Source organism: Chlamydotis macqueenii, chromosome 7 (genome assembly GCF_036417535.1).
Source record: "Chlamydotis macqueenii isolate bChlMac1 chromosome 7, bChlMac1.mat, whole genome shotgun sequence".
Classification (NCBI taxonomy): Eukaryota; Metazoa; Chordata; class Aves; order Otidiformes; family Otididae; genus Chlamydotis; species Chlamydotis macqueenii.
Window position 1 is genome coordinate 7,686,263 of NC_141562.1, and position 16,507 is coordinate 7,702,769.

At 37.2% G+C, this 16,507-nt stretch overlaps 1 protein-coding gene across 2 annotated transcripts in view; it reads right to left on the reverse strand.

The window, feature by feature from the left end:
- Window positions 1-219: 219 nt before the first annotated feature.
- The window catches only part of PARG (poly(ADP-ribose) glycohydrolase), a 72,500-nt gene continuing 56,212 nt past the window's right edge, over window positions 220-16,507 (reverse strand). For both annotated transcript variants that reach the window (XM_086751861.1, XM_086751860.1), the window contains exons 14-18: window positions 14,388-14,466; window positions 13,416-13,524; window positions 9,937-10,042; window positions 4,461-4,589; window positions 220-3,694 (exon numbers count right to left, since the gene is read on the reverse strand). In XM_086751861.1, coding sequence (XP_086607987.1) covers window positions 3,528-3,694; window positions 4,461-4,589; window positions 9,937-10,042; window positions 13,416-13,524; window positions 14,388-14,466 — 590 coding nt within the window. In that variant the 3' untranslated portion in view covers window positions 220-3,527. The remainder of the gene's footprint in view (window positions 3,695-4,460; window positions 4,590-9,936; window positions 10,043-13,415; window positions 13,525-14,387; window positions 14,467-16,507) is intronic.

Here is a 16,507-nt window from a genome sequence, read left to right on the forward strand (position 1 = left end):
TTTACAAGAAGGGTGTTACTTCTTTTTAAATTGCTACACAGATGGGAGCAACTGCTACAATATTATACATAAGAATAAATTACTTAACTATTTTTTGTGTGTTAAAATACTTGAATTATTAAATCTGCTACTAAAGCTGTCTGTAGTATTGTCCCATGTACAGTCAAATGTGCTGGAATTTCTCTGTCCTGGAAAGTACAAGACGAAAGACAATATTGCTTCAGTCAGAATTTTTTAATTGTATTCCTACAAAATGATGTAAACATCAGCATACAGATCCAGAAAAATCAATATAATATAATGGTGGTGCATAAACTGTAAGTTTAGAAGAATGTCAGGAACACTTCAACAGTTTATAAATTAATATATACAGTAAGGGGTACTCATCATTAGATAACAACACCTCAAAACTGAGGAATTTAGGTGCGAGAGCTGTAAAAGAACAGAAGTGCTCCAACACCAAACTTGACTATGAGGCAACATTGCAATCTCTATGACTGCCTGCTGTTGTTTCATATTAAGCTTTCAATTTAGCTGCTAAAAAGTATAAAACAAAAGTTTTGGTAGGAAGTTTATTTTTATTTGAAATCATATAGCAAACACCCCTAAAGTAATAAAAAACCCCAAAAAACAGAATAACCCATAAACAGGTTTTTAGAAGAATGAAACTGAAGCTTACTAGGCTGCATAAAGATATCAGCATCTCCCTTCCACGCTACTTCAAACAGCCCCAAGAGGCACCTCTAGGTAAAGAAAATGTTTCAAGTAGTTTGTAAGTGGAGAGTGGTGGGTGGAGGGAAAAAGAAAGATGCAGAGCACGTCTTGGGCTGATCAAAACTCCTGCTTCCACATGCAGCATTCTGGGCAGTTTAGCTCTTTATTGAATTAGAAAGTCACAGGAATGTAACATCGTTGTTAATTTGTTAACTCTGGGCTATTTTGCTTAAAAGAAACCCCAAACAACCAAGATAAATATAATCTTTATCCTGACTGCAATGTCATATTCAAAATGTTCTTACAACGTTGCCCTTTATGAGGATTCAGGGACAAACGGCAGAATACAGGACATATCAGTCTTATTCAGATGACACATTAAACAGAAAATGAGTTATTTTCCTTTTCTTCTGTGCATAGAACCGTATTTCACAGGAAAAAAAAAGTACAGTAAACATATCCTAAAGAATGATCTCAAATAAAAGGCATTCTTCCCCATGTTAGAAAAGTCTCAGATATCAGTGAAAACACAACCTGCATAAAAAGACTAGGATTATCCTGGAAACACCTGACACGGCAAAAACTCTCTTAACTGGATACCCTATAATATGATCTTCAGATAATTTTTACAAAGTTAAAATATATTTTTCTGTTTCTAGAGTTGAAGTAGAATTTTATGCCGTCTTATTTTGGTACATTTCATACCTGACAGATCACTTCCCCTCACAATGAAAATTAATATTGCACTAATAAAGATGTATTTATTTACATTAAAGGGAAGGTCACATCTAGCCACCTAAAGCTTTTTGCTATATTTCCTTCCAGTTGTTTAGGAACAAGTTCTGTTCACCTCTGCTATTGGAAATCCTGAGTAGTAAGGTGAAGGAGGTTTGGCAGATAGCACCACTTTTCCATCACTTGTCTTGATTAACAGGGTACATTTACCATTGGCAATGCATCTAGAAGCACTGTCATAGTTGAACCTAAATGCCCAAATAAGAGCTTATTATAAAACACTTATTCCTATTGCCAGAATCTGAGCCAACACTGAAACGTCAGGATGAAACATTAGGAGCAGGAGAAAAGATTTCCGCTAACTCTGAGGACACAAGTTGCAAACACAGAAAAGGGTCTGATATTCTACCCCAAATATTTTCCTTCTAATGGATGGGGGTAGAGAAAACTACAGCTGGCAGGAAGAAGAGGAAGAAACCCGTCAGCTGCTGTGCCTGTCACCTTCCAAGCTGCGCACTGTAGCATTAACGCAAAGGTGCGGCACTCGAAAGGTGTTTATAGATGACACAAACTCTTTGCTCCTGCTTCCACCAGAGCAGCTCAAGCAGTGAGTGCTCTACTGTAACCCAGACTGCCAACAGTTTCCAGCGTTTAATTACCACGTTGTGTTTCAGGCTTAGAGAGGTTTTATTTGACATCAGCCGAAACGATTTGTTGATAACTAGAGCCTTAGCTCAGTACACTTCCTGCCGCGTTTTTTACTGATGTGGCAAAACTGGTAATAGCAACCATGACAGACCAGAAAATCTAACACAGAAGAGTCTAAACTTAGCAATTTGGACTTAAACTGGGTTTAATCTACTAATAGACAAACATTTCAATGGATTGGCCCTGTACATAGACCTGGAGAAATTTTATCACAGGTGTATCTGCAGTTTTGTGTAAACTATTAAATGTACTACAGCAACACTAGTGTGGTATTCACAGAGACAGGAATAGCACAGTTTTTACACATCTTTTGCCCTCTCTCAATTGTTCTCATTCCCATGCCTAAAAAGACACAGGCGCAAACTCCTAACAAGATGTCATGTTCTGATCTGTAGCCTGCAGACTTTCCTCCCACTGATATGTGATTGATTTCCATTTCCTCACTCACATTACCTCATGGGGATCTTACATGTATGCATACGGCGATAAAGGAGAACTGATAGGACAATTATAAACACAACTAGCAGATCTTAATTCAAATCATATAGCCAGCAGTTAACCTTGAGAAACTGCAAATATACTTACATGTCTAGGACCTTGTTCAGTGTTGTAACAGCACCAAAGTGGTACTGAAGAGTTTCACATGAAAATGCTTCCCTCTGCTTCTAACTTTGGTCACATTTCTCATTTTCCCACTCTCCCATACTTTGTTTTTTCTCTACTTCTTCATGCTAACTTTTATGTGCGATTCGATAATGCAGTTGTGAAACGCATTATAGCTCCTCCAGAATCTTTCAATTTTTAACCATTTATTAAAAATTAGATTAAACTCAGGACATCTTAAGTCAGATGAATGAAAAAGTTGATAAGGACAACAAAGGTACCCTGTCAGTCTGAAGGAGGTAATCAAATTATTACAATTTTCAGTAAGAACGATCATGACAACACTTCTCTCAAAATCATCCCAGGAGTGACATGGCTGCCTGTACTCCATTACTAAGCTTGCATAAGAAAACTGGATCAGATCTCTGAAAAATAAAGGCAACGAGTACAGAGAAATCTTCTCAAGTCTTTGAGCAATCTCTTGACTGAAACACAAATCTGTACCAAAATATCCTTCTTAACAAGGTATAATGCAAACCAAATTTACCAAAGAAATCTTTACCATACACACATGAACAAGGTTTTCATGTATGAAACCAAATTAAAAAAAAATCTCATCTCTCAAAAGTGGGTTTTTCTGTTTGGGCGTTATACGTAACTACCAATGCAGTCAATATATATTAAGCCATCTCACACATTATACCCAGCAATTCACACACTATACCAGTGGGAGGAGATGAACAATATTCTGATCAAATACATTTATTTCAGTCCTCAAAACACAACCCTTTTTCTTCACCATCATCGTCAGTAGAATCTGCATAGGACTCAACGGTGTTGTATATGAAAGAGTACAGCTTGACATCTGGTCCTGAAGTAGAACAGCTTCTGCATTCTTCATTGTAATATCTCAGTAACAGTCTATAAATGTCCCCTTAAAAATAAAAAGAAGTAATTAAAAAACATGTAAGATCATGCCATATGATAAATGTAGACTAGAAAGCACACTCACACTACGACAGTGGCTAGGAACATCTCTTTAAATGAGCAGTGAAAGAGGGGTAGACAACTGTATAAAGGGGAATGTGACCGTTTCCAAGTTTGTTCAGAACACAGGGCAGGCTCCCTCAACTTTCTGCTGAGCCTTCTGCACAAGCCTTCCGAACGTCAGTCTTGCATACATATTACTTACAAATGTATTGCCAATTCCCTAGCTTTGTGCTCCTGTCCCAGAAATTAAAGACATTTAAAAGTTACAGTGGGGCAAGGCACACACTGCTTTCCTTGTATTGCTACTGGATGATACAGCTGACCACTGACTCATCGTGCAGGATCAAGCCAGAACCACTATAAGACAAATCAATATCAAGAATGCATAAGCAGATTTTCCCTTTCTAAAACATCTTGAGTTATATTAAAAACTTCTGCAAACCTTCTGACTACTACATGTATCTGGTTTCCAAATTCTGGAGTGTTACTCCCAGGTGAATTAGAAAAGGAATCTAGAAGTCTTCTAACAGATCAACACTGCACAGTTGACCCCGAATCAGAAGAGTTCCCCACTCTGGGAACAGGTACAAATAAACTGAGATGCACTTGCTTGTGTTCAGGAATTGATGACAATAATTCTTATTGGACAATTTCCACTTATAGAGATGGCTGAGTCTCTTTGCTGCATGAAAATATTTCTTTATGCTCACCAATAGTTTGGCCCTTCTCACAGAGAAAAGTGTGCATGCTGTAAATATCCTGCATCAGCTCCACGTCTCCAAACGTAAAATAAACAACATCACGTCCAGCCTCAGCAGCTGCCAATATCTGTATTAAGGCTGAAACAACAAAAAAAACATTACACACATAGTACAGGATAAAACAAGTTGCTGAAGGAAAAAATACAGTCTAACTTTACAGCAAATAATCATGCCACCCATCTCCAGGTGAACGCTGAAAAGCAATTTGAAAAAATGGGTAGGTAAGTATTACTTCAATTTTTAAAACAAAATAAACAATACCGGGTACTACAGCTCAGAGTGCTGAAGTATTCTGCTGGAATCACTAGTGACAACCATCCTTACTTTTGAGATAAACAATGTGCTTACAAATCAAAGAGGCTTTTGTTCCGTGTCCGCCTCCAAGCAGCATGCAGCCGTTAATTATCCAATAAACGTGCACGACAGCGTAAGACGGCAGAGCATCCTCTTACATCCTGGTTTAAGCCGCTTGCATTAATTCACAAACAAATAGCAGGGTAAAAAGCACCCGTTAGTATATCGCAATTTCCATTCTCCGTCACCCTTCAAAAGGGGCGGGGCCAACCCTTTCGCTGTGTAAGCTATACAAAGCAGGAGCTGACCCAACTTCTAGGTCCCCAGAGGAGATCTATGGTTCTGCAGCCTCTTACTATGCAATTTAAGGTGTCCATCTCACCTATAACAGAAGCATGCAGCATGGAATTTGATGGCTCGTTCTGACCTATAAAAAGTGAGTGGCGATGCCAGGAATGCAATTCAGGTTATTTACCTTCCAGCTTTATATCAGACTCGCTGGACCAAGCTGCATCCCAGGTTCTGTCAAGGGCTAACATTACAAAACAGACAGACTTTGTTTTTCTATATGGAAAAGAAAAAAGAAAGCTTCCTATCTTGGAAAGAGATTTTTCAAGATTCATCTGAAGAAATAATCTAGGGTATTGATCAATGGTCCAGCTGAGCCAAGGTAACGACCCACTGCAACTGGAGAAAGTGGCTCTGGTCCAGCTACATTTTCTCCCTTCTCACCCACCTCCTGACTCTTCTGCAGCTCTCAGGTGCTCAACAGACATCTCACTGAGCCAATTCCATTCACCAACCTGGCAGAAAAGTTACACAACAAAAGAATAAGAGCTGATTGTTTTCTATTTGATTAGGAGTTGAATTGGCTGAGTGAAGGGTTTGCTAAGAGCCAGAGCTGACGCAGAGGGCACCAGACCATACAGTCAAGAACAGGGAAGGGGAGAAGAAAAAGCAGGTCTCTCTTAGGTAGCACCAAACTATTAGAAGAGCACAGCTTTTTCATCGACCAGTACTGTGAGGCTGGAGTGTCACAGATGCAGGCAATCAATCACACATGCACTTCAGGTAATGTTACAACAGTCCAAATAATGGACCCCAGCAACTATTTAATCTATTGCAGCTTGTCTTTATTTCAGAGCCTATGGGTGCAGTTCTGATATTAATTCTTGCCTTTTCTACCCACTTTTCTACCCAGTAAGTACAGTTAATTAAAACGTGATTCATATTGTCTTTGTAAAGATTAATTTTAAATAAAATAGCCTATGTACTGCATTACCACCTGCTAGTGGAAACTAAGAAAGCTGTCCATAGCTCAGCTCAAGAATCTTTCACATTTTTAACAAGACCTAATAAAATACTGCATTCTTTAATCAAAAAACCTCTTGTAAACCCATAGCTAAAATTATAGATTACATGAGTCACATGTGACATTAATGTCAATCTGGAAATGATATTTTAATTAAACTACTGAACCAGCTGTGGATTTGGTAAAGCTTCAGTAGTTCAGCTTTTAAAGGGTTTAATTAACTAACTTGCATAGAGGAGCAGAACCTAATGAATCTTATTATTCATTCCAAACAAACAATGCAGCTTCACTTTCCAGAAGATATTAAAAATATCCTACTGTTTGTTTTGAATTGCTATAAATCATATGAAACGAGGGTCAAAATTGCTGTCAAGAATCAGGCTTCACAATTTTCTGGGCATTAATGATATACAATACTGTGTGAAATTTCCATGCTACTGATACAGAAAGGAGTATCACAGGAAGAGCAATAGAGCCTGTGGTACAGAGGACTGGAGGGATTTGGGCTCTCTTGCCCCTTACACCCAGCTGATGTGATCCCATTTAACTCATCTGGACTCACATCTGAAGGAATGGCCGTGCTGACATACCTTCTTCTACCACCCAGCCAAGGTGGTAGAAGCATAATATAAATCCCTGTGGGGACCAGCTATCCTCACAGGCCCTACATGTTCAGTCCCTTTACCCAGAGGAAAGGATGTTCTCACTAGGGCCTCCCCTACTGCGGCACTGTTGCAGCAGCGTGGCCAAAGCCCAGAGATCGGTGCGAGGAAAGTCGCACCAGAGACAGAGCAGGGGCACGCAGAGCTGAACTCTACGACTGCAGGCACAGCTGTGCTACTCTGGGTGAAACACCCAGTACTCCTTGTGTTGTTATCTACTGTGTAAGTTCAGAACTGGAGTACTAACACAGTAGCACCTCAGTATCACACACATGTACACGAAGCAAGATGCGTGCTTTTCTCTCCTTCCACTAATCCTACAAGGGTCTTTTTAAAGCTGATAGCAGTCTTCCTACTGAACTTCATTTTCTCAGATAAATAAGAACACCAATTCAGCTAAAGAGTACTTTCTCACAATCATTAGAAGTTAAATTTACGTATTTGTGAAATGTCTCATCAGATCATCTCCTTTGCATTTTCAATAAAACAACACTCTTCTAATCTTTAGACAGTTGCACAGAGGCCCTGTAGCTAGTAATTGTTAAATTATCCTCTGGTTTGAAAAGCAAAACAAGATCTTCCAACTTCTCTCAATTATAGAAACATGCTTTTTTTCTGTATTGAAAGTCTTAAGTTTATATTAAAATTTTGTGGAAATATCCCTAACTTAGTTGGAATCGGTCTTGTTTATGTATCAGGTCTTTAATTTATAAAGCCAGATTATTTTTTTCCTCTCTTAAGATGACTTTAGTTTTCACATCATCTGTGACCTTGAGTGAAACCGTATTTTATACACAATCATGTTCCATTAATTCAAGACTAAAAAAAAATATATATATCACTATAAAAATATCATAATGCATTATGGCACTTATCCAGGTATATTCAATTACATCAAATACTTTGGTCATTCTGAAGTCTCTGTAACAGATCCAGATACCACTTCTGAAAGGACAAGAACGTTAACTGAAAAAGCAAGCTTTTAAACTATGAGAACTATTTTGTCATTGCAATGCACTGTCAAGCCTGTGTAGTTAACAAAAGTTATTTAATTGGCTTCAGTGAAACAGGGATACCGATAATCTCAAAGTTTTCTAAAACATATCTAAAATGAAGAATTTATGACTCCCTATGAAGTGTAAAAGATAATTCTCCAGTGTAAGAAATTTGCTTATAATGAAATGAAATCATCAAGAGAATTTGCAGTTCAGAATAACCCTATACAGCATTTTAGAACAAAAGGTAGAAACACCTTTAGCACTTACAACTGCACAGGGAATATCTGTGAACTAGAAAATACTTCATTTGGTTATCACACATCAAATGCAACTCTGTTCTGACAAAACCACCCGTGACAAACTATTGTACTCTTTTCGTAGCTCAGTTTACAAAAAGAAGAATGAAGCCAACTTGTTTCTAGTTAGCATCAGCTCAGATAAAAATGTCACATACTGAACGACTCGCTTCATATCCCATAGCATGTCACTATCCTTTAATTTTCTTTATTAAGTATTGATTTTTTCAGAGTCAACTACGAAATTAAGCTGAGTTTACAAAAAAAGGTAACTTAAGTGAAAGTTAAACCAATGTCTGTCTTTGTAAGGTCTGTCTAAAGAACAGGAGAAGATTTGAGAGCACATACATAGATTTAGATGAATTTTTCATAACAGCAGGGCTGTAACTTGCTGTTAAGTGTTAATTCTCGCAGACTTTGGGGAAAAAAAAAAAAAAGAAGGTTGATTCAAAACCAGAGGAAGAGTTACAGAAATGAAAGCTCAAATTAAAATATTAAGCTAAAAGAAAACTGAGTAAATGTTCAAGTCTTTGCATGCTCTTGTTCTGCCCAGAGTTCATATCCAAGTTACGAAGCACCACATCTCTTGGTTCATTTCTTTGTCTACAAAGACTTTTCTTATGAGCCCTCACCAATTGGACTCGGCTCTGGTGGCCTTTGTCAGTATGCTGCAGTTTTGAGCTCTGACTGATGGGGAGAGGAAGTAAAGCACTGCAGTGAGCAATCCCTATTCTAAAAGCCACATCTAGTGTTGAACAAATAATGGCTTAGATCAGGCAAGTCATATTTTTATCAGAAACACATAAAAAACACAGTTCAGATCCAAGAGGAGCCTGTATGCAAATCAAAGCATTTCTTAAATCTTCTTAACATAGTCATAATCAAGCATGATCAGATTCTGCAGTAAATACTACTTCTGATATTGACGAGCTGCACTAGGCAGCCCATTTCATCTAATGGAAATAAAAAAACCCCAATTGTCAGGAAACCATTGAGCATTGAGGAAAAAAAATAGATGCTCAATTAATAAAACACATTAAGAAAGAAAATGAATGAAGCTGGTAGCCTGATGGTTGTTTGTCTCAATGTAACTACCTAAAGCTGTTCAGAAAAGTAAGTTTCAAATACTCTCCAAATGTTTGAAAACAAGAAAAATGTAAATTTCTACTTAGAACCATATGAATCAGGATATCAGTTTAAATGTCAGGATCCATCAGTTCTTGACTTGATGGGAAAGTCTAAAATGAATGTAGGCATGTGATATCTGCTGCATTATAAATACTCTAATTAAAAACAAAAGAACATGAGTGATAGCAGGCAAGCCAGGAAAGAAAGAAGCACGTCTGAGTGACTGGAAACCTCTCTGGCGTATAGCAATATATTAAGGAGCAAAATGAAACATTGAGCATTGCCAGCAAGTCTGTGAAGCCTTGCAGATTAGCAGGTACTTTAAACAGCTTTACAGAGATACCAATTTTAGGCATAATCTAAAAAGACCGCTCCAGAAAGGTCAACTGATTTATAAAACTAAAAACTGCAATGAACGTGTTCTTCTGTGAACTAGTATTGCGTGTCCGTGGTTTGGAATGTTTCAGTGCTACAGGTCCTTATAATCTGGCATTTCACCATTACGTACTTACCTCAAACTGAAAATAGTATATAAAAGCAGCGTGCATTTTTATTGATTAAGGCCACAATACTCATGGCCTAAGGAACAAAGCTAATGAACCAGTTCTATGGACAGTTTAACTATTCCAATTCTTGGCTAAAATGTATTAATTTGAACAAAACAAAAATATACTTCAACAAAAAAGAAAAATCAGGCCAAGAATCAAAATCTAAGTTATTCGATTCATAATTTACCTTTTAATCGGGAGTCCCCTCCAAAGGCACCACATCCCCAGTTTCCTGTGGCTATTGCAGAGAGATGTTGAGGTGGAACATTGGGTCGAGAGAAGCCACAGTAGGCCTGCAGGCAGACGAGAGTCAGAAGATGAAGCTGACAGGCAATCTGGTGTGATATTTTCAAACCAGTAAGATGGTAACAGTAATCAGTATTGTTTTCTAGCAATATCAAATTGAAACTGCTTCAACACACCATTTGTCTTCCTTTAAATTTAAGGTCAATCACCAAGAAATGTAAGGCAAGAAGAATTATTTGGATGAAAGTTAAAAATTAGATACAGGTACTGACTCCTAGAGATTCATCATCACAGCTACAGGAGAACTTTTCAGGATAGCCAGAGCAGAGAATAACTTTAACAGTAGACTGTATCGTGTTTGTTGCTTTTTGGCCCATTTAGCATACATGAGAGCTGAACTCCTGTGTCTGGTATTACTGAAAATCCTCACGACTGAAAACAAAACACAAAGTGGCATTTTAGAATACAGGTCTAATGCAATAAATGAGGGTAGGAGGAAAAAGTGTGATATTCACTAAGAAGTCCTGAGTAAAGGCAGGTGTTTCCATGTATAGAAAAAATTATAAATCTCTTTGGGAAGTTTCTCAATGGTACAAAAAGTTACTGAATTTGTACAATTGCCTGGTACAGACTGAAGTACCCACAGTTTCACTCCAATCTGATCTAAGCTACAAATTCAGACTCCTGTTAGTTATAATTTAGCAGTGCACCAGGATTCAGAGTTTGCAGGAGGAGCACGTACACATCATCAGGTGCATGCAGTTCCTGGAGCTCCCTGAAGTTAGAGCTATTAGTGTTCTTAATGTCCAGCTCACATTTGTATGAAACTAGTGGGTGAAGCAAGATAGTACTCTGGCTGCATGGACAATAATTCTTCAAACTCCATCCTCGCAGTGGGGGAAATGGATTGGTGTTGCCACAAAATGCCATTTTATTTTCAGCTTTCACCTAATGGGCATGTATTTCTCACCAGGACACGCAGAACAAAAACTGTCTTGTCAGACACAATAAGAAAATCAGCAAATACTTAGAAGGATTTCAGCAGCAATGCAGAAAAATATCTAAGTAAGTGTCTGTCCTATAATTTTTTCAGAGCAAATAAACAATAAAGATAAAACTAATCACTTGAAAAAGAGGCAATGCACCAATATTTTAGATAGGTTTCACTGAGAAATACAGGAACATGAAAGCTTTCTGTGCAGTTTTAAAGCACTTGCTTCCATACGGGAAGCAGAAGAGTTGTTCCTTTTGAACTACATAAATGAATCTGGTTTTAAGTTGCACACAACTTCAAATGTTTGGTATCTCATATAAACGTTCAAGGCCAGGCTGGATGAGCAACCTGATCTAGTTGGGGACGTCCCTGCTCCTTGCAGGGGGGTTGGACTAGATGACCTTTGAAGGTCCCTTCCAACTCTAACTATTCTATGATTCTATAATTTAGAAGTTGTGTGATGTTTACAATTGGTTTATTTTCCTATAAAACTGTTACCTATAGTTCTCACAGTTAAAACCATTTGAAAAAACTGTTCTGCATACCAGAACTCTCAGGGAAGCATTTCTTGCCAAATATGAAGCTGTAGCTCTTTTTAATCAAACCTAATTTATCAAAATAGGTTTAATGACATTTATAAGTGGGATTGCAAGTCCAATTGTAAGTCAGTTGTTCCTTAGGATTTGGAAAGTGAAACTTGCAACTAGAAAAAACTGTTTGTTGCTAGTCAGAGTCTTTATTGGGCCATAATAATCTCAAGAGGCTAGCAAGGATGAAACAGTGACATCTCTTGCACATAATCTCTGCAAATCTTAATGCTGAAATACAGGTTTGTTTGTTTTTTTTTTTTTTCTTATTCTGAACAGCTGACTTTAGACAATATTAATCTTGTCTTCTGAGTATGGGTTAAACCAGAAACAAGGGTCAGCCTCAGACAGTTACCTTTTGAGAAAACTAACCAAAAGTGAGTATCTAGTTTTTTAAGACAAATGGATCTTAAAAAGGAGAAACCATAAGCTTATAAGAAAATGCAAGTTGTAAGAAGAATCCCTAATTTGTTTCAATAATTTCCTAATGTCTAACAAAATAACAGACAAAAGAACCTCTGGATGCTGAGTTGTGTCTACTCATATATAATACCTTCCTATTTCAAAGCTTATTGCATATACTGTGCTTACTGAGTCCCAATTTATTAAATCATAATAGAAATAGAGTTGCAGCTTATTTCAACAACTTGTTTTCACCCACAGAAAAATCTTAAGGTTAATATTAATTTAAATCAAACCACAGTACATTCATAAATACTTGATTTGTTAAAATGTTATAGAACCTCCAATAAACTTAACGTTTTTACTGTAGTAAACAGAAAATTAACTCAGGCTTAAAATTTTCTTTAAATACCAATCAGTCCTCATCAAACATCAGCCAAACCAACACACTGTATAAAAGTTGCATGGATCTACCATAATTTATTTTAAGAATCCAAACTCAATCAATAATATTGAAAATTGTAGGCAGACCATAAATTCATTAGAGTAGGTAATTTGAATTTTGTACTAAGATATCACTGAAGTTTACAAAATTTATTTACTGTCTTTTTCAGGGCTAATTTCATTACCGATCATGAAGAAACAAGCTGATAAATGTTACTTTAGTCAGGATGCTAAGGTTTTAAAACTAAATTAGTCTTTCAGCACTGCACATCATTTTTGGGAGGCGGGAAAAAGGAAGGAGGAAAAAAAAAAAACCCACCAAAAAAAGAGCTTTCATTTCAGGTATATTCCCTTTCCAGCTGACAATTACTGCCCTATGTTTGAGTTTATTTAAAATGCATCCTATATTATTCTATCCCCTCCCTACAGAAAGCAGGAGACTTTAACAATGGTAGTATTGTGCCCTTACATTCAACAGACTAGCTAAAGCAGAGGCCCACTGCATCTCTAAATTTATGAGCAGCTGGATCTGATCTCAATAAGACATCAATATATACTCCCAGGCAATAAGGCTATACCCCAAGAGCAAACAAGAAACTTTTCTTGCATCTAAGTGGCACGATATTTATGAACTGTCACCATGTTAAAACCACCGCTCCACCTTGACTGCAGGGTGGAGTAGGATTCAGCAGAGCCAATCATGGGAAGATTACTTAAAATCATAATTTACAAGCAGGGCAGGGAAGAGTTAACAAAACTTATATCCAAATTTCATTTATATTTTTTAAAGTTAAATAAAACATACATTTGAATAGCATATCACAGGATAAGATAAATTATATTTGACAAGCTTCTGCTTTAGAATTCGACTGCAAAACCACTTTTATAAGACACAACTAAGCAAAAACTTCCTTAGCTGAAGATAGCAATACAAAAATATCTGAAAAGGTAGTATAAACATTAGACTGCAGGCCATTGTAAGAAGTTACTAGCCTTGTTGAGCTCTCTTCTGATTTTCTCCGGACCAAACTGATCAAGGAAACGTCTGAAGTGAAATGCATCTATAGCAACAATTTCAGTGTAGCGTCGCTGCCATTCATCCCTGAAACGGAGGGAGGAAAAAAGTAGATGATATTAGTTGTTTAATATTGACCATACAGTCATGATCCAAAATGACCAATTCCCTGCAGAACGTCTCTGTTAGAAGAAGCTAGAAAGGTGAGCTCATAACAGACAATGGAGGGTTGGTTTTTTGTTTGTTGTTTTTTTTATTTTTTTTATATTTTTTTTTTTTATTTTGTGGGTTGAGAATGAAAGTAGCATCAGAAATGAGACAGGTCTCCCTATAAATTTAGAAATACTCTGGCTAGACTTTGGGCATAAACGTGAAATGAATCTAATTACACAGCACTATGTATTAAGTATGTAAGAACACTGCAAGGTCAAAGAAAAGCACTTTGGCTCTCTGTCTTCCTCCAGCTTTTAAATGAGAGTACATTGTGTATGTTTCTATACCAAATGAACAATTTTGTGAATACACTATAACAATATTGTTGGAGAAATAAATTCAAGTGCTCAGAGCTTTCTACTCAGATTCATGATGTTACATCTTATTTTGACACACATCAGCTTCACTATGGTACCTGAGGTATTACTGTCAAACTTCCTGTGACATTACAACCCACAGTTCAGCCAGTATCTTAAAAAAATTGAACTAAATACATATAACTGCAAAAGATGTTGGTTTAAGAAGTGACATATTGGCAGGTACCATTTATTGGCATTAATATCTCATTATTAATATGAGATAACTTTTTTTTAGCTTGTTGGCTTTACTGAAGAGAGCAGGATCAAACAGTCAAATTGTCTGCTATAGCAAAAACCAGGAAATACGTAAAGCACCAAGTTTTCTAATTGGTAACATTTATTCATTCCTTCACTTGAATTATTTCTGTGGAACTTTACCTTGGGGTCTTATCTTCATGGCTTCTTGCCCACCGGTAAGTTTCTGCATAGCCAGTATACTCACTGTACTGCTCAGTACCTGAAACAAATTATTTTCCATATTACATACAAAATATGTACATATTTTTTCACTCGGCAAATCTTTCAATCTTTCATATGAATGACTGCTTCTCTGACTGGACGTGCAGCTCTTGGAAACAAGGGAAAACAGATTCATATCTGCACCAAGAATACAAGATCTTCTTATAATCCATAGAAGCTTCTTTCCCACAAGTGATGTGTAGCATCCACCACAGCACATGACAAATGCAGATCTCTATGCTGTCCAGTATATAACAAGAAGATAGTTTTCAACTTTGCCACTTTCAAGTTCAATAGCTTCTCAATAAACTGCCTGTCATCTTTAAAGTTTTGCTGGCTAATACCTGGTTAACAAAGACTGTGAGCCTTTCCACCACCAGCATTTTGCTTTTCTTTTTTTGAGGCTACTACCTGTAAACATGATAAAATAGTCATTCCACTACTGAAAACGTGCAACCCTACTTCATCACAATTTAGCAAACATCTGGGCTGACAGTTTAGGAAACACGAGAAGAAAAATATATGGAGATTCAAAAGTGTATGTGGTGAGCTATATGTTTATACACTATTTCTCTGACAAGTTTTATTTCTCTAACAAAAGTAAAATCCATAAAGCCAAAGAAAACCCTGATGGACAGAAACCAAGCGGATTTCCAACACACCAGAGTTAACCAGTTTGTTGCCCTACAGTCTCTTGACAGCAACCTTCCAAAGGACAGGTAGGACTGTACCTAGGATGTTCCTAGTCTCATTGCCCACTACACCTCTTTCCCTTGTTATCATTTCGGTTTACATTTGTTCAGTGTGATTTCTGCACTATGGTTCCTGACACAAGTTCTCAGATATCACAGCAACAAACAGCACTAAATGGACCGAAAGATCGCTGCTCTCAGCGGCTCACAAAACAACCATGGTCTGGAACATACTTGGCTGCCCTGTGAAAAAGAATCCAGCAGGGTGTCCTAGCAAGCATTAAGGGCTGTAAGAAAGTAGCTCACTAAGACCTCCAGTAATTTTAGCTATTATGCTCTGCTGTGTCAACTCCTTTTCAAAAGTTTATCTTGGACACCAAGGAGGAGAGCATTTTAACTGAGAGTAAGGATCATAACCTTTCTAAAAGGTGGCCTTTCACCTCACTTTACTGAACTTCAGGACCTTGCTTCAAAACCCAAGGATGCACAAACACTTCGAAGAAATACTCCTAAAGTAACACCACTGCAAAAACACAACTTTCTTCCCAGTTTTGAGCTTGCAACAGAGGACTGCTTTCAGCAGAGGACTGCAAAGAATGCCTTGTTTGGAAAATTTCAGCTCATACAGGTACATTTTGGCACAAGTTATAAATAATAAGAGTAAGAAGGAACTGTTAAGTAACCCCTTCATTACAAACAGTGGCACCAGCTATGCTTATAAATACAACAGAAAAATAGGTTTTAGAGGGATAGGTAAACTGAGAGCACAAAACACCTGGTTACTAAGACAAGAGTAATGCCTAACTATTGCACGGATCAGTGATACTCAAAATAAAAATGTTTAAATTTAATCTCAAAGTTTTAAAATATCTAAAAAAATAAAAGTTGAACAATCAGAAGCATAAAACTATTTACTTTTAATCTCATCTGACAAGGGAATTTGACTTCTTGCTTTCAGTAGTCTCAAGCACAGGAAACACAAGCTGTTAAAAACTGTTTAAAATTATGCATATACTTCAAGACATTTTCCCCATTTACTCAAATTCATTTTAACCAAAAAGACTTTAACCAACGAGCACTTCTAACTCATCTGCCCTATTATCCACTCATAATTTATTTATATTTGTCTAGATGATTAACCATACTGAGGGCACACAAACTCCACAAGGCTATTCTGAAAAGTTGTTATGCAAAATGCGTGGGATGGTAAGAGATTCCTCACAAAGAATTCACTTCCTGTTACAAAATCAAAGTCCCAAACATTGTGATGGCAGAACACGCCTATATATTCACACATCCATGCCCTCGTACAAAGGACAACTGTGAGCAGCTTAAATATTCAGAATT